General features: G+C 49.3%; 1 protein-coding gene and 1 long non-coding RNA gene across 3 annotated transcripts; one reads left to right on the top strand and one right to left on the bottom strand.

Moving 5' to 3' along the window:
• The first annotated feature begins 2,647 nt into the window (after positions 1-2,647).
• On the top strand, positions 2,648-19,692 carry LOC122186498. Of its 2 annotated transcripts, none has more exons than XR_006181139.1 (3): positions 2,648-3,245; positions 10,153-10,254; positions 17,846-19,692. It is a non-coding gene; the product is annotated as an uncharacterized LOC122186498 (long non-coding RNA). The 2 variants fall into 2 exon arrangements; XR_006181140.1 differs by lacking the exon at positions 2,648-3,245 and adding an exon at positions 9,926-10,068.
• TMEM88B (transmembrane protein 88B) lies at positions 11,528-15,585 on the bottom strand. The gene is made up of 2 exons (XM_042883237.1): positions 14,655-15,585; positions 11,528-12,860 (listed from the first exon to the last, which is right to left on the bottom strand). Exons 1-2 carry the CDS (start codon positions 14,922-14,924, stop codon positions 12,591-12,593), a joined length of 540 nt encoding a protein of 179 aa, XP_042739171.1. The 5' UTR covers positions 14,925-15,585; the 3' UTR covers positions 11,528-12,590.
• Positions 19,693-20,012: the final 320 nt, after the last annotated feature.

Genomic DNA, 20,012 nt, shown 5'->3' with positions numbered 1-20,012 from the left:
TGTGTAGCAGCCTGGCTCTCGGAGCTGCAGCTGGGCCAGCTTTGTTTACGAGCTCACAAAATGACAACGAGTTCAACCAGCTCCTTGCTTTCGCCTCGCCTCTGCGATTTGCAGTGCTTTATATGCGTAGGAACAAGTGAGCTCATTTGCAGAGTTCCAGGAGCGGGTCAAAGAGCAACCTGATACAGAGGTGGAAAATAAGCAGGAGGGCTGGCTGCCAGAGCGTAGAGCAGAGCTGAAGCTCTTGGGCCTGACCTGAGTGTGCCAGCCCGCTCACCATCCGAATTTAGGGCACCTCTGACCCAGCCGTTTCACCTTTTCCTTTTTAGGAGAAGTTCTACACATCATCTGTCCAACAGCTCACAGCTGGGAGCAGCTGCCTCACAGATCCATGGTAGTGAATGGGTAAAATAAGGAAAAACAGCAAAAAAAAAACTCCCACAAAAAGCAGGAACAGAAGTGGCTCATTGCTCAGTAAGAGGCTTCTGGATTTCTCTTGTAATGTAGGTCATGGATAGGCAGCACCTCTGGCACTGTCTCTCCCAGTTACAGAAGAGGGCCTGCTGCTGCATGCAGCAGGCTGAGCAAATGGCTGCTGGGTTATTGTGGCAATTCTTCATCCTTCACGTAGTGTATCCTCATCCTCACCCCATGCCAGGGGTGTCAGGGCTGTCCACATGTATCAGCTTCCCAGCCAAGGGGGAGCTGGCAGCAGAGAGCTCACTGCTTCACTGCTCCAATCCTGTTCTCTGTAGCCACGACATCAAAATAAGGAGAGGAAGATGTGGATGTGCAACGACTGACTTCTGGAGTCTGAGACTGTATAAGAGCTACGTTCTGCATCCCTGGCTTGCAACCACGAGGTTGTATGAGAGCACGGCAAGATCGATGGAACAGCACACAGCACTCGTGCCTGGTTGCACAGACTTCACTTTGCATGTGGAGTCATCTGGGGGTCCCCAGCAGAGATCCTCCAACACTTCAGATTCCTGCCTCATTTCCTCATACATTTTTCACTGCAATTTCCCCAGCTGGACCCAGACTGGGGTCTCATTTTGCATTCCTGGAACCAGAGAAGCTCTGAAACTTGGAGCCACCTTTAAGCAGTACAGATGAGGTATGGATGCAGCTGTCTGTTTTTAATCCAAAGACTATTCTACGCAGTGGATCTCTTTCCTTATTGCTCGATTCTTATCTGCTGACTCTATCCTGTCAGGAAAGCCCAGACAATTTGGAAAAAGCCAACTTTGAGAGAACCTCCTTAGAACTCTGTTTCCTGAGGAATTCCCAGCTACACAATAAGCTATGACTTATAGAGCAGCCAGGTCTTGGCCTCTCTCAACAATTGTAGCCTCTTGACCTGTCAGCCCAGGGGAGAGGAGACGATCTGGAGCAATCTGCACACACGTACAAGAGCAGCCTGGAGAGCAGCCTGCACACCGTGAGACGCACGCTTGGCCATCATCCTGGGCCCGGGCTCCTGGTTTGACAGATGGGGGAAGCTGGCCAAGACATTGATGAACGGGCCTCCAAGCACCCATCAAGCTGCATCCAGTCACAACAGGAAGGGGAAGCGGCTTGTGGTTGTGAGTTCCTACCAGGAGGGACAGCCTGGCCCCTGCCTCACGCACAGCTGCAGGAGCGCCAGCCAAGCTGCACTCCCTGCTCCCAGCCTGGAATTCGGGGGATATCAAGGCCAATTTCCCATCAGACCCCATGCCAGGTGGCAGTCAGACCCTCTCTAGCCCAAGCTCTGCCAGCAGTCTTCTGGTGGGGGCAGAAAATAAAAGGTACTGTTCAGATTATGCCTTTGTACAGTAGCCTTTGAGATACAAGAAGTTCGGTTTAAATGTAGGTGTTACCCAAAAACTGGTGTGCTGTGATTCAATGGGCTTGGCACATGTATGGCTCCAGCAGAAAAGCACAACCAGACTTGTCTAGCACAGGAACTTGCAGAGTCCCACTGTGGAGGGCATTTCTACTTCAGCTGAACTTCGGCTCCAGCGCTTGGAACAAGGCTGCCTGTACAAGAAGTGTTGCAGAGGGTTCATTACTGCCCTTCTCAGTAGGGGGACAAAGCCATCTGAGCAGGAGCAAGGCTCCAAGGACAAAACAATCATCCTTTTTGTTGTAAGCCTAGCAAAGCAGCTGGGGAGAGAGTGGGAGGAGAGGGAACAACTCCTACCCAGTCTGCAGGGCTCCTCCAGCAACACTGGGAGCTCCTGTACCCAGCACATGGCTGGATCTGATGCCATGCAGCAGCAACGTGTGTGCAGCCTATAGAAGTCGTGTTATTCAGCCTGACCTTGTCAATGGCAAAAGCCAGAGTGAGATTGAAAGGGGAGAACAAGTTTGGAGTGATGAGAAGGGAAGGGGAAAAAGGAGTTCCATCCATCAGCAGGTTGCTATTTACAATGGAAAGAAGAGGTAGGACATAGGGGCTAGGTTGGAAATCCTGTTTCGTAAACAAGACTATCCAGGATAAAGCCTGTCCAGGAAACATGCCTGAGGGACACAGGGGGCTCAGCTGGATTCTCTACTGCTGACAGCCATCCTCCCATCATGAGCCCTGCCAGCCTTGCACTCCTCCCACGTCAGGCTGGGGAAATAGTTGCAATTCCAGCAACCCATGAAGAAAGAGGTGACTTGATGCATGCAAAGCAAGCAGAACAATTCCCATTTATTTTGGGGATAAGAGGCTGTTGTTCTACAGCTGGGTGCTGTAATGTCCGACCCATGGATGAAAGAGCAAATGCTTTCCTTGGAGATCACTGGTGCTATCGAGCTGGGATGTCCTGTCTGCTCTCCACCCCTCCTTGGAGGCTCCCAGCAGCAGCCTCTCTGTGTACAAAGCCAGGCTGGATGCCTCCCTGCAGCTGTTCTGAGAAGGCTGGTCCCAAGCTGGAACCCAGAGGAGCATCTTTTCCACAGGAAGGCACATGGCTCACGTTGGTATGAGCGTGAGACTGTGCAAGGGAGATTATGGCCACTGGCATCCCAGCCCTGCTGCTGCACATGGGCAGCTGCATAGCCCTGGGTCAGCATTCCTGGTAGGACAGGGCAGGGACAGAAGGGATGGCATGCAGTTCCCCACAAGAATTACAAAAACAAGCCTTCTTCAGCAATTTTTCACTGCAGAGCCGACTTCATCCACATCCATCCAAGCTGACTGCCAAATTTCCTGAAGCCTGCATTGTCCACCCCCAGCAGAGATGGGACTGGGGCCAGGACCCCGGCAGATGAAGGTACAGTTTGAGCTTTCCTAGCGAGCTGTCCGTGCAGCACACTGCATAACCCCTCCAAACATCTGGCACATAGGCATGGGCAGCTCCCCACTGCTGAACGGGATATTTTGGGATCTAGGTCAGGGGAATTATTTCCAGCACTTGCAGCTGGAAACGGACCCAGAAAATGTGAAAACAAACTTGGTTGGAGGCAATTTGGTAGCCATCTGCAATGCTCTGTCACTGTCTGCTTCACAATGGGAAGAGAAATGAATTGTTTTCAGACCTGTTGATTGCATGGGTTTGCCTGCACTAATTAATTACTCTTGTAGGTATGGGTGGCATTAAGAAGTTATATTCCATCAACCTTGATGTCACAGCATTAGTCATGGCAGTTGGCAGTTCTACCTCCCTTCCACCCCATACTATTTCCAATGCCTAATAGAAACTCTCCTTAACCCCTGAATAGCTGCTGGGGAATGCTCTGCAAACCTCCCACATCCCACAGCGCAGCACAAGCAAAGGAGCAGCACCCAGAGCTACATGCAAGTCTGGCTGCCCTTCCTGGCCATGCAACCCTCTGCAAGCTCAGCTCAGCTCAGCTCTGCCAGTAATGAGTGTACACTGCTGGCACTTTCCAGTTTGGATTTTTCACCTTTGTAGCATTACCCAGGTCTGGGCACACCCTTTAGCTCTACAGTTAGATCTTACATGCCATACATTTTAGCAACAAGTGACCCAAAGCTCTGCCCCCACGTGCACTGGATGTCTCCCACAGTGTGTGATTGGGGCATGGGAAGTGGGACATGGGGAATTTGCAAAGTGCTGCAGCTATTTTGCACCAAGTTGCCTTGAAATAAGCGCGTTGGCCATCTCCCTGACTCACTCTTTCAGCTTTTTCAAACAAACACACCTCCTCTTCTACACCACTACCTGCTCAAGGGCCAGCCTTCCTCACAGAGTGTCTCACCCCCATCTGTTTCAGAAGATGCATGAAGCAGCACCAAATAGCTCCAAGTAATGCATTTATCCTGAGCTGAGATATGTGACTGCTCATCTTTCTTCCCATCAGGAGAGGAAAGAGGAATCAAAGAGGCATTGCTCAGGCTGGGGAGGAGCTGAAGCCCACTGCAGGGTTTTCAAACAGGTTATCCTTGTGGAAATCTGCCACTCTGTAAGCACTTGTAAGTCAAATCCTGGTTGCTACCGACAACACAAAACTTGGCCATTCCAGCTGTTGCTCTCCTTCCCAGCTGCAGCACTGAGCTGAAAAAGCAGTGAGGCAATACTCACCATCTCCACAGCCATTTTCCAGCCTTAGTGCTTGAAAAATGAGGACAGCCAAAGCTGCCCATTGAAAAATGGGATCGGGGCCGAACGAAGGGCAGGAGCCAGCATTCCAGGCAGATGTGGCCTCAGGTGCTGTTGCTGTGCTGCTGCAGGCATGTGATTCCCCAGTTGCACACCCTGTTGTGTGCCCGTTGTGCAGACCCTACCCCATGTGTCCATGCTGCCTCCAGGCACATGCCAGGGACATTGCTGCTCTGCTGCTTTCCCTGCGGAAGGCACTCAGAGCATCCCTGCAGGGCAGCTGTCTCCTCTCTCCTCCCTGTGTGGGCTTCTCAGAGATGAAGATGGTGCACGGAACACGAAGAGCAGTGCTATAGGTGATAATGCATCTTGGATAACCCAGCAAAACTGTTATCTTTTCCTCACCATGTTACAGCTCTGATCCTAACTGGAATCAAACCTTTTCCGGGGTTTTAGATCATAAAGAATTTGGTTTGGTAGGAAGCAAAGCAGCAGGCTGGATGGACTGCTTCTCTGTAAACCTGAACTGAAAACTTCTGTGGGCTGTGGACCAACAGGTCTCCTCTCCATTCTCCTATGAATTTTCAGACCTCTAAGCATCTGTAGCACAGCTGAGACCAGAAAGCAAATGCAGAAATGCAAGGCTCTGTGCAGGAGATAAGAACGCTCACACAGGAGATAAGGTGCTGCGAGTGGAAGGATTGTTTACTTCTCAGTGGCAGCAGACAGAGCTTTGGGGGTGAGCCAGGAAGGCGATGGAAAGGGATCCAGAGGGCTGAAAAGAGGTTTCTGCACGGAAGGGCTGGAAGCCAGCATGGGGCCAAGGTAACCACAGCGAAAATAGAAACCAAAAGGCCATTAAAGCTGAACAAATTAAAAGATGCAAGGTAGCAGAAAGTCAGAGCAGCAAAGGAGGCAGGTGGATCAGCCATCAGAGGAGGCTCTTCATCTGTCCCCATAAGGCAGGCAGACCCCAGCCCTCCTCCCAGCTTGTGCCAAAGCAGCCTGGGTGCGTGAGCAGCCGGAACGCAGCACAGATTTGTGGCCTTCAGCAGCAAGAGGTTTGTGTCTGGGAGGAAGTCTGCTCCCCTGACTGCTATTTTTACCCCTGCTCATCTGGTTAGGGGTCAGGGCTTGGTTTCCTCAGCTCTCAACTGCGTGCTTGGGAGACAAGGAGTGCAGGCACGATCGAAACTGGCGGCTGCTGAATGCAGAGCGATGAACCAGACAGTGCTACCTCTTCCTGCTTCCCAGCCTGCCTCTTTATGTGTTGTTTTTTTTTTATTTATTCTTTGCTCCTTATCTCTCCTTGTGTTTTATGTAAGCCATTGAAAAGCAAGTCCAGCCCTTCACATCCTGCCTGCTCCGTCCAAGGGGGCAAAGCACATCGGGCTCTCTGGTGTGACCCAGTGGTGCTTCCCAGTGCTTTGCTGAGCATCCCTCCGCAAGCACAGGGACACACACTGCAGCCAATTGTGTCCCCATGCTTCATCCTGCAAACACAGGTCTCCCTTCCCACCCGCTCCTTCAGCTCCTAGCTTTGCCAGCCCCATCTCCTTGCGGTTTTCACTGTGTCTTATCTACTAGCATCCTCCCAGGGCAAGTTCTCACACCTTTACAGCCACTGGAGACAGACACGGGGGGTGCTGGGGGAGCTGTTATCTGGGTATCTATTGGCACCGACAATCCCTGCAGCTGCCAGCCCGTGCAGATGGGCAGAGCAGTCACTAACATGTTGGTGGGATTGCAACACTCCCCAGAGGCTCTAACATACGTAGCTGCCTGCTTGGTGCCACACAGATAAAAATGTGATGACAAAAGGGCAATTTTAGCGCATTGTTGGAATATTAAACCTACTGATGAGGATGAGCTGGAGCAGATCTGTGCTTCCAGGTGAGAAGGAGGAATAACCTGTGCTCAGCATCACTTCTGCTGTTATGGGGTCACAGAGGCAGCACCTGTGCATGGCTTGCTGTGTGGCTGGGCACCTCCTGCAGCTCCTGAAGGCTGGAGAATGCAGGGAATGAGCTCAGCAAGCACTTTTAGGGTCAGAGCCCTGGTGGCATGCTGAGCCCAGGCTTGGACTGAGGCCATGTGAGAACTTTGCAGGCTCACAGTCAGGATGCAGAGCACCACCGAGTCCATCTGCATTACCTTCCATGTGCTTTGGGTGCAGCGAACCCAACAGACACATCCCCAAGCTCCAGTTTTCCTGCTTTCCTGCAGAATCCTTTACAAAGCTCCCCCTGGCACTGCCTGGGGAGCTGCAGAACAAGTCCACATTGTTCCTGGCTGCCTGAGCTGGGGGGAGGACAAGGCATGGGGGGAGAAGAAAACACAAATGCTGACCTTACCCAGCTGTGCTAAATGGTCTGGGCTCGTCATGGTTTGTGCATAATCCCTTGTCTCCATGCATAGGGTTAGGGTTTGGGGAGCTTGGCTTTTATTTCTCAAGCAGAAAAACAGCAACACTGAGTTACATGGGGCAGTATTTGCTGGTGTCAGTTCCCCAAAGCAAAGCTTTGCTTCTCAGAAACACTTGTATTGGTGACGCCCAGGTCCCCCTCTTTGTCAGGACTGCCAGCTGTACAGTGAAATCTTGCTCCCCAGCCCTGAAACAGTGCTGCTCTCCACTTCTCTTTTAGTTGGTGCTTTTTCCCCTGCAGACCTCTGAGTGATTGAGAGTTTTTTCTGGACAGCAGTCTCTAGCTCTCAAAGAGGACTGTGAAGTAGTTAGCAGCATCTGCCACGCTCTCCCTTCCAGCCATTCTGTGCTACTATTGATTCTGAGGGCTACGTAATTTATTTATTTTCATATTCTTCTGCAGCTCTTCCACAAAGAGCCCTTCAGCAACGCGTGCCTGACAGATGGCCTCAGAGCTCTGCTGTGTTTCAGCAGCTCTGCGTGCCCAGAGGCGCATTTAAACACACACAGACAGCTTCCCAGCTGCCTCCCACTGCTCACTGCCACGTAAGGGACTGGTTTGCAGGGCACACTGGTGCTGGGACAGCTGGGTTACATCACTGCTTGCTTCCTTACCTGCACAGCATCTTCCACCAGGGACCTTCCCCAGGATAAGGGTGCAGCGTGACCTGTGCTGCAGGATCAGCTTGCTGGGTGCAAACCTTTGGCAGGCACCCACTGCTTAATTGTTTCCTTTCATTCAGAGTTTTCCCAAGCTGGAAATCATCACTGGTGACCAGTTAGCTCCAAGACAGCGGAGGGCATTGCAGGAGGACAATGGACATTTCCCTGAAGACGCTCAAGTTACCATTAAGCAGTCAGAAATACAAATAAAGAGAGCAAAAGAAGCTATCCAGCATATATTTGAGCGGAATTGTATTACCATGCAGATCCCTAACAAGTTAACCTACAGAGATCTCAGGAGATCAGGAGAATGAGTGTATGGGAACTGCTGGATCACGGCCTGAAGCTCTGATTGATCACCTGAGGCGAGCTGTGAGTCAGCCAGAGGAGCACAGGTGAAGGCAATTCACCTGTCCTAGACCTATTTAAGAGCTGGCTACCAGCAGGGAAGGATCTCACTTGGAGATCTGCTCTGCTGGTGTTTTTTGTGGGTGAGCCTAGCATGCGGGTAAGCCCTCCATTTATTCTCTCTTGTTATCTTAGTCTGCTTTGCCTAACTCTCTTGTTCTTTTTTGTGATTATAACATCTTAATATCCATTGGTTATACACTTGGTGAGCCAGGCAGGCCAAATATACTAAAATTTACATCACGTCTTTTCTTTGGAACGTCTATAAATGGGTCAAGGGGGAGAACAATACTCCTCTAGAGAAAATGATTCCAGGGCAGATCCCAGGATTTGTGGGATCCCCCTATTATGAGTTAGCAGTAATCGTTGAAAAATGGGGTCCTTTACGTGTTATGGGCAATATCTCCCCATGTCGCATGGTGGATTACTTTCAAGGACTCGGCAAGGATGTGCTCATCACTGAAGAAAGACAACTGGCTGCCTCCATGGTGGTATGGCCACTATTAAGCACCTTAAATCATGTGGATATAAGAAATAATACTTCAGAAAGTGAAAATCAACTTTTAAAAGACTGTATTGAGAAACTGGAGCATGAACTTGGCATATTAACAGGAAAGAAGAATTCTACATCTTCCCATAGGCCAAGTTTGTAACCTTTCAATAAACAATGACCAGACTCCTAAATCAACACACTCTGTTGATCAGGAGAATAAAAACTCCAAATTAGATCTTGAATATCCAATTCTGATTGATCCACTCCATCCTGTCATAGCCCAGAAAACAAAAAAAGTGCAGGACTGACCAGCAGGGGTGCTGCCTGCCCAGACTCATTTACATGTAATGACCTGGCCATGCACAGCAACAGAATTAATGGCTTTAGTGCAGCAGTTGAACATGGGTCAGTTGGTCCTAAGCAATAGGCGAGCGCCGTTCTGAAGTGGAGCAGGTTCCATGTGAACAGCAGCTCCCATACGATGAGGCACATGGAGTCCATCTGGCAGAGGTGACACTGAGAGTGATGCCCTGAGCTCTTGGCAATGCACTGCAGCTCTGCCAGGAGCAGCTGAGCCCTGCTGGGTACCAGTGCCAGCAATTCCCATTGGATCTGGTTCTCAGTGACCAGAGCCATGCTTGTGTGATTGGGATTTGTTCTTTATTTCAGGAGGCCTTTGAGCTTATTCATCCCCAACCCTTACACTCTGAATAAATCAGAGAATGGGAATTAAGGACCTGCATGACAGCAGCAGCTCTTCCTCCTGCCACTTGTGGAAGCTGTTAGCATTCACTTCTGTCATATTAAATCCACATGTAATTTGTACATGAAGCTTCTGTAAGCGCTCACGCACAGCAGGATTGCTTAGGATGCAGAACAGAGGGGTGAGACGATCCGCCCAGCACTGTGGGGCTGTATGGACCAGAGCAGCACAAGGGGAAACTTCCACAAAAAGGAGCTTCCCTCGTCTCTCCCTGGTTCATCCATCTGTCAGTATGGATCCCACCAGTAATTTGGTACAGAACATTGTCGGCAGCCTGCAAGCACCCTTGGTGTGTTGTTACATTTGTGAAGAATGAGCCCCCTTGCTGTGATGGCTCCATTCCTTTGGATTTTATTTTTCTGCCCCTTCTGTTAGCAATCAAATCGTGGTTTTGCTGTTTGCCTGCTTTCCACGTTGTAATCCACAAACACCCCCCAAAGCACCCATTGCAACAGCAACAGGACTACATTCCCACTTCCAAACAAACTTGGGAGTAGGGAACCCAAGCCAAAGATGCCCAAATTCCCCTTAGACAGAGCATTCCAGAAACCTCAGCATTGCTGAGCCACAATCCTCATACCATCCCCATCCTCACCCCAAAACCCTACAGGTACAAAGCAGACACCTCTCTTGCAGCACAGCCAGAAACCCAGGTTCTGCTGTCCATCCCTTGGCCTCCTTTGCTGCTTTTCTCCTATAGCCAGCTGCAAGCACCAATGCACACCTGCAGGGAAAGGGAAAAGCTCTTCCACGAAGGCATCAAGGAGCAGAGCTGGACCAGGTGATGCACAGCAGAATCTCTGAAGTATCAGCCCCATTTCAGCACGAGTTGGGTTATTAATGTTTTCTCTCTTCACCTTCACAGGATGAGAACTCACAGTTATACTGTGCTCATAGCTACCTGCCATAAATCCGGCACGAAGCAGCTGTCTCCTGTGATTCATGCTGGGGATACATCCAGCTCAAGGTAAGCTGCCTGCTTGGTACTCACTGTCGGTACCTTCAGCTCTTTCTGGATATATATATTTTTTTATCTTGGAAATTAACGCTGAGAAAACGAATACTCCTGGCTCAAAATCCTTGTAGCCTCTTATCAGACCAGAGGCTTGATTTTAAAGAAAACAAGAAAATTGCCTTCCTCTTCAGAAGGATGCCAGGCTCAGCTGTGCTGAACTCCGGAACAAAGCCCATGTGAGGGTTTGAGGAGCACATGCACAACACACACAGCAGCCTCCTGCAGGCGCAGTCCCCAGCTGGCACAGCTGCCCCAAGGCAGAAGACATCAAGGGTGCCTCTGTTCTAAGGACAGAGATCTCAGGTCTGCAGTCTCACTGCTGTGCTGTAGTCATGCTTTGCTGCACCAGGGCTTCCTTGAGGTAGAGCTTACCCCAAGATCTGCTGTGATGCAGAGAAGTGGCTCCAGCTGAAAACAGAACGCAGGTGTTTCTTCCTTTATAGTCCAGGGAGTTCTCTGATGCATAGACACTGTATGATATTCTGCAAGATGCCCTACCAACCATATGGAGCTGTGTAAGGGGACTTCCAGCAGAGTTATTGGTCAGGTTCTGCACCTTGGGAAGTGATTTCAGGTCGCAAGTCAGACCAGGAAAAAAGCAAGGCAGTTTAGTCTGTGCTCCCACCCTGCAGAGTCCTGTAACAATAGAAAAAGCCTTAAAATGCAAAAATCTGTGTTCCTCCAACCATTCAGGCTATGGGCTGGAGCAGTCTTGTTCACTCAGTACACAGAAGCATTCAGCAGTAATTTGAGCTGTAAATGAGACATATCGGAGCAGTTTCACCTGAAGCACTGTGGAAGTGATTTAGCTGGGACTGGTTTGCTTCAGCTGCCAGAATGGGCTAAATGGTGACAAGGGCTGGCAGAACACTCAGTTGTACATTCAGAGGGAGCCAGCAAAGCTGATATATTACACTGCTGGCCAACAGCACAGAGCTCTGCTGGAGTCCAGAGTTCAGCCTCTTACCATCGCAAAACGACACAATGGCCAAAGCCCCAACCAATGGCTCTAACTGCTCAAAGCTCCAGCTTTGATTCACATCCAGCTTTCCCTGTCCCCATCTGTTTGGTGGCTGGGCTGAGTACCAGCCCGTGCTACAATCCAATCCACTTTCATCTGTAGCTATCACTGATTATTTGAGGATAGAACAAGAGTTTGCAATGAGCTGCAGCCAGCTGATTCCGGTGCAGCCTGTACTATGAGACAGAACAGAAACTCCTCCAGTGGAGATTCGGCATGATCTTTATTCAGACATAGCAATGGCAATAGTTGGCAGACAGGAAGAGCAGCGGGGGGAGCACGGAGCTTGCAGCAGTCAGCAGCACACAGCCCCACTGATGCCGTGCCTGAAACCATCAGGGCTTAAAGGGAAACATCACAACACGGCTGGGGATGACCTCTGGAGATCATCTGGTCCAAACCTACTCCAGCAGGACCACCTGGAGCATCACACGCTTACACCCAGCTGCCATACCTTCTCACATCCACTCTTCGGATTGTGCAGCACTCATGCTACATCCAGGTGTCTCAGAACAAGGCACTGTCTCTGAAATCTCTTACCCAGCCCTGGAAGAGCCTGCAGTGACCCTGAGGCCACTGGAGATCTCCAGCTCGTCCTGCAAGGAGCCTTAAAACGGAGCTGAACGAAACCACAGCAAAGGACAAAGAATGATTTGCAGGTTAATACCCACCAGCTATCACCAGACAAGCACACTTCAGATCAGCAGCTGGAAGGGGACAGACCCAAAGAATGGCGTATATCTGCAGCCAGCCCAACAACCTGGCTCGGGGACAGGAAAACAAGCATAGCACTGCTATAGGCTATGGGAAAGAGGGTTTGTTAACTGGGGAAGAACATCTGGTGCGTAGGAACTCTGCAGATCTCTAGCACTGCAGAAGCAGTGACCTACAGAGGTTGGGGCTGCCCAGCACTGAGAAACCCCAGCTGCTTCCTTATGGCTGGATGCTTTCCCAGCAGCAGCTAAACCCAAGGAGACCTCTGTGACCATGCTGTCAAGACTGGAAATAGAGCTGCCATGAGCACAGCAGGTCCTGGAGGAATTCTGCTGCATGTTGTTTTTAACACCAAGGAGCTGCACTGACAATCTCTCCCTGGTGGTGAGCAGCAATCTACTATGATATAGACAAAGCTATAGGAGGTGGCTCATGACACTTCTCCTGCTCACAATGAGCACTGCTCCGCAGAGGTCTCAGGGTGATGCTGGGAGGCAGCGGGGAGAGTGAGGATAAGGGAGAAGGGCACGCTGGGTGGGATGGGGCCTCTGGCTCAGACCCAGGCCTTGACATGGGGGCTGCAGCCCCTGGCACAGCCGCACAGACCGCCCTCCTCATACCAGCGCCACTTCACACCCTTGTACAGGGCCCGGCTGCACGGCTGGAAGCACATGAGGAGGCGAAGGCGCCTGGCCAGGCTGCAGTAGGTGGCCATGGCCACCACGATGAGGGGCGACATGATGACGAAGCCCAGGATGATGAGGGCCGAGGAGCTGTTGTCATCCAGGATGGTTCTGCAGTAGCGGGCAGTGGAGTGCAGCACCTGTGGGAACACAGGGAGTTTGTCACAGAGCAGCTGGTGGATAGGGGCAGGGACCAAAGCAGCCCTGGGTTTCAGTGCCTTCCCAATGAGGCACGGCTGCTCTTCCCTCTGCAGTCCTCAAGCGACATGATATGACTGACAACACTTTAATCAGGCTTTCAATTACTCGGGCATCGCCGTGAGACAAGAGTGCCACACTGCTCCTGAAGCAGGAAACCATCTTTATTAAGTTATCCATAATAGCACGCCTTAGCATTTGATATCTGGGAACCAAACAAAAAGGCCTCCCGCTGCTGCACCAATGTGGGTGGCACAACATGCTGGTAATTACAGCTAAGTAAATCAAATGCAGCAGAAATGTTGGGTCCTGCAGACAGATTGGTGGGCTGCAGATTCCTAAGCCTACTCTGTGCTCCATCTTCTACACACCACCGTGTACATATTTGGATCTCTCAGCACTTCAACACCTGCTGAGAGGTCCTGCTCACCCCGTGCTGCTGTAGGGCACTCAGCACAGTGCTGGTTCTGGGGCTTACAGCCCTGCTTTCCTGCTGGCAGCAGCAGCATGAGGCCAAGCCACTCACTGGTTCTGTGCTAACAAATGACATGGGCAGCCCTCACCCCCCCTCACCCCCCCAGCCTCCTTTCTTTTCTCTATATGCTTTCTGCAGTAGAAGCAGCACAATCACATTCAAAAAAATAAATAAATCCATCTAATGGCTCTGCAGTGCAGAAATCAGCCTCTGGCTACGAGGAAGGCAGAGAACAGCAATAGCCTGAGGACAAAGGGCTGCTCTTGTCAAGCCTTCCTGCAGCATTCCCCATCTACATCTATTAAAAGATGAGTCTGAGTTAAAAGACTCCTTGCAGCTAACAGCACTTGCTTTCAGGACTGATGTACTCTGCTTTACTCAAAAACCTTTTGCTGCTCCTCAGAGCCCAAAGCCATCAAGCAGAGCCCTGCGTGTACAAGGGGTAGTTTGGGGTCTTCCAAAAGGCCAGTGATCCCAATTGTCTCTTTGCGAAGACCGAGGGTCTGTGTGCTGAAACATTACCTCTCACTCCAGGATCTGCTCACTCAGAGGTCCCAAGGATTTGGCTGACTAGATGGGATGCACAGATTTCATTAAGAAGGGTGGGGGAAAAAAAAAAAACAACAACAAACTTCTCCTTTTATGTTTCTCAGGTAAATATGTAATTTTGAGAAGATTCAAAGTCTTCCCTTTGTTCCAATTTTGTGGAATGGGGTGGCCAACAGCATCTATTTTTGGAGCCTGTTCTCCCTCCTGGGAGGAAGTATTGCAGGGTTTGTTTTTTCCCTCCCCAAAGCAGGAAGAGAACCCTCCTAACACTGGGTAACCTGCAAGAGAAACCAGATGGAGCTGCTCTAAGAGCTACTGCTGGTGAAATTGTTTCTTGCCATCCACTTAATCAACAGATTCCAACCATATTTATGGAAACATAAGAGGAAATTCATAGGTATTCTTGGAATAATGAAATTCAGAGGATAGCAACAACATGGAGCAGGCACAGCCAGAGCCCTTCCTGACCAAGCAAATTTACTAGTTACAAGTGAGAAACTGTACAGAAACATCTGAATCTGTATACAGGCATAAGAGGGATTACAGATACTGCTAGGCTTTATTAACGCTGAATTATTTTTTAGGAAGATCAAATATGTCAATCACTGGGGAAAGGTTACTTAAATGGAAAGTAGCAAACACCACCAGAGCTCTTTTGCCCTTTAGTTTTCCCTACTCAAACTTCCATTCCAAATGGAGCAAACTTACTTACCCGAGAGTGGCACTGGAAGCCAAAGTAGACGACCACAATGGTGGGAAGCAACACGATGGTGAAGATAACAAGCATCAGGAGCAAGTTGATGAAAAAGACTAAGAGGTTCATGGTGGCTATCAGCAGAGCCCATGCCCAGCAGCCGCAGGTGCTCCGTGGCTCCCGGGGAAGGAGCTGGTCATCCATGTCATACGGTGGGAGACTGGGATGCATCTTAGACTTGGCCAAGAGGCTTTCTGCTGCTAAGTCCTCGGTCTCCTGGTCAGCCATGTTGCAAGAATGCTGCTGATCAAAGTGGTTTCTTTTGTTTTGGCCACAGATCTGCCTAGGCTTTTCCTAGCCCTTGCACATATGGACAAGAACACAGCCAGAGAGCGTAATGGAGCAAGGAAGGAATGATCTTTTGGCCACCTGCTTTCCCAGGACAAATTGTTCCTTCTTAGGTTGTTTTCCAGTAGTGTCCTGATCTCAGTTTTAAGGCAGCTTGGCAACAGCTATAGTTCTGCTTCTGAATCCATGGCACCCCTGAATTCCCGTTGTTCTTTCCAGGAGTCCGACTCCAAGAGGTCCCCACCAGTTGCTCTCAGCTTTGATAGGTAGCTCGGTTCAGGAGAGCACCTGGCTTCATCTTCCTCCTCCAACTCTTAGCACTGCTGTTTGCCAGCAACACCAGCACCTCCAGACAGGTCGTCGACTTTAAATCACCTTTCCGTGCTTCTCATCCCGTACCCATGGAAATATTCCTTCTCAACTCTCATCCAAACAAAGTGCCCGGGGATGATAATGAAGCAGAGCTGCCCTCCCCTCTGCCTTGATGGAGTCCTTGCCCACAGCAGGCAGAGATGGAAGCAGAGATGGGAGCAGTGTGTGGTCTCAGTGCTCTCTGCTCCCCGCTGTCACAGTGCTCCAATGCACGCAGTGCCTTCCTCAGAGCCTCGCAGCACTGCTCTGTTTACAGTGTGGCTTCTGAAGCTGCTTTCTGTGCCAGCCAATCACTTACATCTGCCTCACAAGTGATTTAGCACACAGCACCCAGGAGCCACACTCAAACCATACATTCCCAGGGCAAGATGGTCTCTTTCAAACTGAAATTATTATTCTGCCCGTGATTCATTTTCTACGTTTTCTCTCTAGATTAAAATGCCTTATAGTAATTGATAATAATCACTATATAGCTTAGAAACCTTCTGTTCTCTGCGCTCGCCACTGTTATTGTCTGCAGAGCACACTGATGTACTCTTGTGCTGAGGGCAGAGTAATGATCACTTATTCTACCTCCCTGATTTGATGAATGTTATTTAAGAAATCACTGCTATCTCTGCATTTGTATCACCTTTCAGATGAATTCACTTGTGCAGGAGGAAGAAAACTTTCTTCCAGGAGGTGCACAGGTCTTACCAGAAGGCAGAGCTCAGCACAGCAGGAAAGCAATCCAGGAGTCCTATCTTCCATTTGGTGCTACTTCCTAGAGAAATTCTGCACTAGGAAAGGGCTGAGAGACTGCTCAAGCCGTGTTTGTGGTGTTTGAATTCAAGGAAGGCTCGTTCAGGAAGCCTCCCAGTTCTCCCAGTACCTTCCCTCCTCAGGCTCAGGACTGTCAAATACTGTTTGTACAAAGTGAGACATCCTGGGACCATTTGCAGTCTGCCACACGTAATCAGCGCTGAAGTGTAGGCTTGAAGACTCAAGTGGATTGAAGAGAGGTGTGAGAAAATTGGTATTGATTTCAAATACCAGCAAAAAGGAAGCCTTATGAAACAAGTAAGGAGTTTTAAAAACAGCTCGGCACCATCCACATTTGTTATGCAGTTCTCCTAGCTATTACAATTACTAGTTGATTCTCTTACCACTTCATTATTTTTCTACGGCTCTTCTTGTTAAACCTATCCAGCATTCAGAAGTCTCAGGAGCTTCACCTCATGAACATCTAGCGATAAAAATTCCCCTAACCAGTCTGCACTTGAGCGCAGCTCACAAGTAAGGTGCAGCATCCATACTAAGAGCACAAACCCTCACAGCCAAAGAACACCTTGTTCTGTCCTTACCATTGACACACCCTGAAGAACAGCAAGGCAAGGTGAAATTGAGAAATCAGCCTGAGGGTCACAGCCTGTGTCTCACTTCCATGAGCACAGATTTGGTTCCTCAGGTCCTGGATGAATCTTCAGCTGCACATCTCTCACTGCCCTGCTTTGAGATACAAAGGGTCTTTTCAGGCCTAATTGCTGAAAGGTTTATTAATTATGCAAAATCCTAGCTTCCTTATGATGTTTTGGAAAGGAGGAAATGAAAAAGGGAGCCACTATCTCCAGTATAATCCTGTTTATTTATGAAGTGGCACAAGAGTCATTTATTCCTGCAATACAGCAGGGAACAAACAACAGCAGGCACATTTCTGCACGCAAGCTAGTCCCATCTGTTCCTGAAGGGACACACTCTGCTTCCTGGGCATTCTCCAGCCATGTGCTTCTCCTCATTCCTTCCACGAGGTGTGTTTTCTCTGGACTGCCTTCCAGATCTCCCACGGACACAGTGGCCAGACACAGCAAGGGAACTCACTTTGCTTCTTGTGCTCTGTACCATGCCTGTTTCACCCAAAGGGTTGAATGCTGGCCATTCCCCTGGTATGTTCCAACTGGCTGCGTTCCATGCTTGGTGTTTCCTAACTGCAGGGAAGTTCACCTCCCTTCACCTGGAGGCAGCAATAGGGGAGGACTTAGCATCACTTGGGAAACCCACTCTCCACACGAAGCACTGGGCAGCTGTGCTGCTCCTTACCAGGAATGACTTCAGCTAGATTCTTCTTGAGTCATTTTATTTGCTTAGCTGTAGTGCTGAAGGTGACATCTGTTTTGTTTGTTGTTATTTATTCCATCTGTTGAGCTCTCACAGCGAAGAAAAAATTAAAGCTGATGTGCCAGGTGAGGAGGGGAATGTTAAAAATAGGCCCTGCCATCAGCCTGCAGCCTGATTTGTTCCTTATCTAAGCTGATTATAAACTAACTTACCCAGGTTCTGAATTGTAAGTAAAAAAAACAAAAAAAGAAAACTGTCTGTCAAACCTGAAAACGGTCCTTTTCATTTCTGAATGTCAGGCACCGAAATATTTTTGAAAACTGTGCGATGTAATAAAAAACATTAAATCAATTTCAAAAGCGCTTCAGCTGACAGATCAATTTCTATTTTAACAGAACTGCAAAGCCCAGGAGCACCTCTGTTTGGACAGCCACTTTCCTGGGAGGAAGAGAACAAACTGTGAAAACCTTCTAAGTGACTGCTAGTGAAACTTCTCTTCGAGCGCATCCTGGAATGATTTCCCAGCTGTGCCACGAGAGGATTTCTAAATCAGATTGGAAAAACACAAGGGTTGCAAATCTGCTTAGCATGTACGGTGCAGGGCACAGTGAAGACATTTCATAAACAGAGAATTCATTGTTCACATTCTTCAAAAGGCTCACGGTAGCAATGAATAATTTAAGATTGAGAGAGACAAAAGATCTGAAGCAAGAGTGCTACCACGGGCTTGGAATAATACCTAGTACAAGCGTTCAGGTTTTGCCCAGTGCAATTTCAGACGTGATATTCAAAGAGCAGTATGAGTACCCTTCCTTTCACACATGTGACAAGGGAAGTTGTTTGCTCTATCAGCTAGCAGGCCAGTGGCAAGGCTGAGAACAGAGCCTGCATGTGTTCTGTGTCTTTTCGGACCCATGAGTCAACATTTTTCAACGACCATAAATGAGCCTATCTCCTTTCTACTAATGAATTCATGTATGAGAGAAAGAGAGAGAAAGAGATGAAAAAATATAGGGAGGAATGACCTTTAAAACAGTCAGATTGTATGAAAAGCCCATTTTCATCTTGTTCTACCCATTTCCTCACCACTCTCTCAGGCTGAATGGCTCCTAGGGGAGAACGGAAGCCAATAGCTTTCCCTCAAGCTGCAAAATGTGAAATGTCTGCACAGACCTACCCAGACGTCCACAGGGAAATAACTACGGCATACATCCTGCATTCAGTTATTGCACAGGCCAGCCATGGTGGTAATAAAGCCCTGAATCTGTGCAGGAAAACAGATGGCATCGGATGTAATAAATATGACAAATGGCATGGAGGCTCCTGAAGAGTCACAGCATAGTGAAAGGCTGCCAGCAGCTCCTGGTTCAAATATCTAGTATTTTTCAAGTCTGAGTTAAGCCCTCTAACTTGAGAAAGGATAAGACACGCACAGAGGGTGAAAAGCAAAAAAACAAATAGCCAGCAACAAGCCCTAGAGGAAATAAAATCAGATCAAGACTTAAGCCACGGAAAGACAGCAAACACTGTATCAAGCAACTCAAATCCTAACCCAAATCACTTCTGCTGTCTTGTGTTTGAGTTCCACAGGGTGGGAAAGGTGCCTTGGTGTAACTTAGGGAGCAGTTACTAACAGGAGCATCATTGCTTTGAAGTGCTCAGAGTGGTGTGCTAATGTCAGTAGTTATCTCTAAGGGCAGACCCTCACTACTAAGTAACTTTTCTGCAGTCCATCACAACAGCCCCATCTTGTGGTTTGTCAGTTTGCAATTTTTCACTTTTCACCATTTGTGGTGCACAAAACACAGCAAGACGGACCACCAGCACCGAGTTCTACATTACTTGCCCTCCTTATGGTAACTCACCACGTCTGGGCAGTGATTGGAACCCAGCATGCAGGAAGCCTCGCTCCAGCTGGGCTGAATGGCTGACTCCAGTGCTAAGGATGGGTTAAAAGAACTTGCTAAACATGCAAACCCAAAATTAAACATAGACAGTGAGAGTTTTGGGGTTTGATCATTTAATTAAGATTTATTAAACTCACTTCAGCACGAACTGAATCATTCTTTTTAACGCCCATGCAAGAGACACACCCAGTGAAATCCCAATCTTGAACAGGTCAAGACGAAGCCAGCTGGGGCTGAAACCCTAAAATCCATCATTAAATGTGCACGGTGACATAGCAGCAGTGAAGGGGAACCACCAGACAGCTCCACGTCCTCGTTATCCCGGAGGGGCAGCAGGGACTGGGACACACAGTGCAGCTGGGCCTGCTGCGGCCTAGTTTGGTCCAGTACAGCCTAGCCCGGCCTAGCCTGGTCTGGTGCAGCCTAGTTTGGTCTGGTGTGGCCTAGCCCGGTTCGGCGAGGCCTACTTTGATTCGGTGCGGCCTAGCCCAATTTGGCGCGGCCTAGTTTGGTCTGGTGCAGCCTAATTTGGTCCGGTGCGGCCTAGCCCGATTCGGCGAGGCCTACTTTGGTTCGGTGCGGCCTAGCCCCGTTCGGCGAGGCCTACTTTGGTCCGGCAAGGCCTAGCCCGGTTCAGCGCGGTCCAGCCCGGCCC

This window comes from Lagopus leucura, unplaced genomic scaffold (assembly GCF_019238085.1).
Source record: "Lagopus leucura isolate 7727_CA_CO unplaced genomic scaffold, USGS_WTPT01 Super-Scaffold_100037, whole genome shotgun sequence".
Classification (NCBI taxonomy): domain Eukaryota; kingdom Metazoa; phylum Chordata; class Aves; order Galliformes; family Phasianidae; genus Lagopus; species Lagopus leucura.
This window is presented reverse-complemented; position numbering and strand designations above follow the sequence as displayed.

Bases quoted from the DNA above. Each gene is read 5' to 3' on its own strand.
- TMEM88B (XM_042883237.1), bottom strand. From the start codon at position 14,924: ATGGCTGACCAGGAGACCGAGGACTTAGCAGCAGAAAGCCTCTTGGCC. The intron at 12,861-14,654 runs GTAAGTAAGTTT...GTGTTCCCACAG, and splicing joins GCTTCCAGTGCCACTCTCGG to GTGCTGCACTCCACTGCCCG.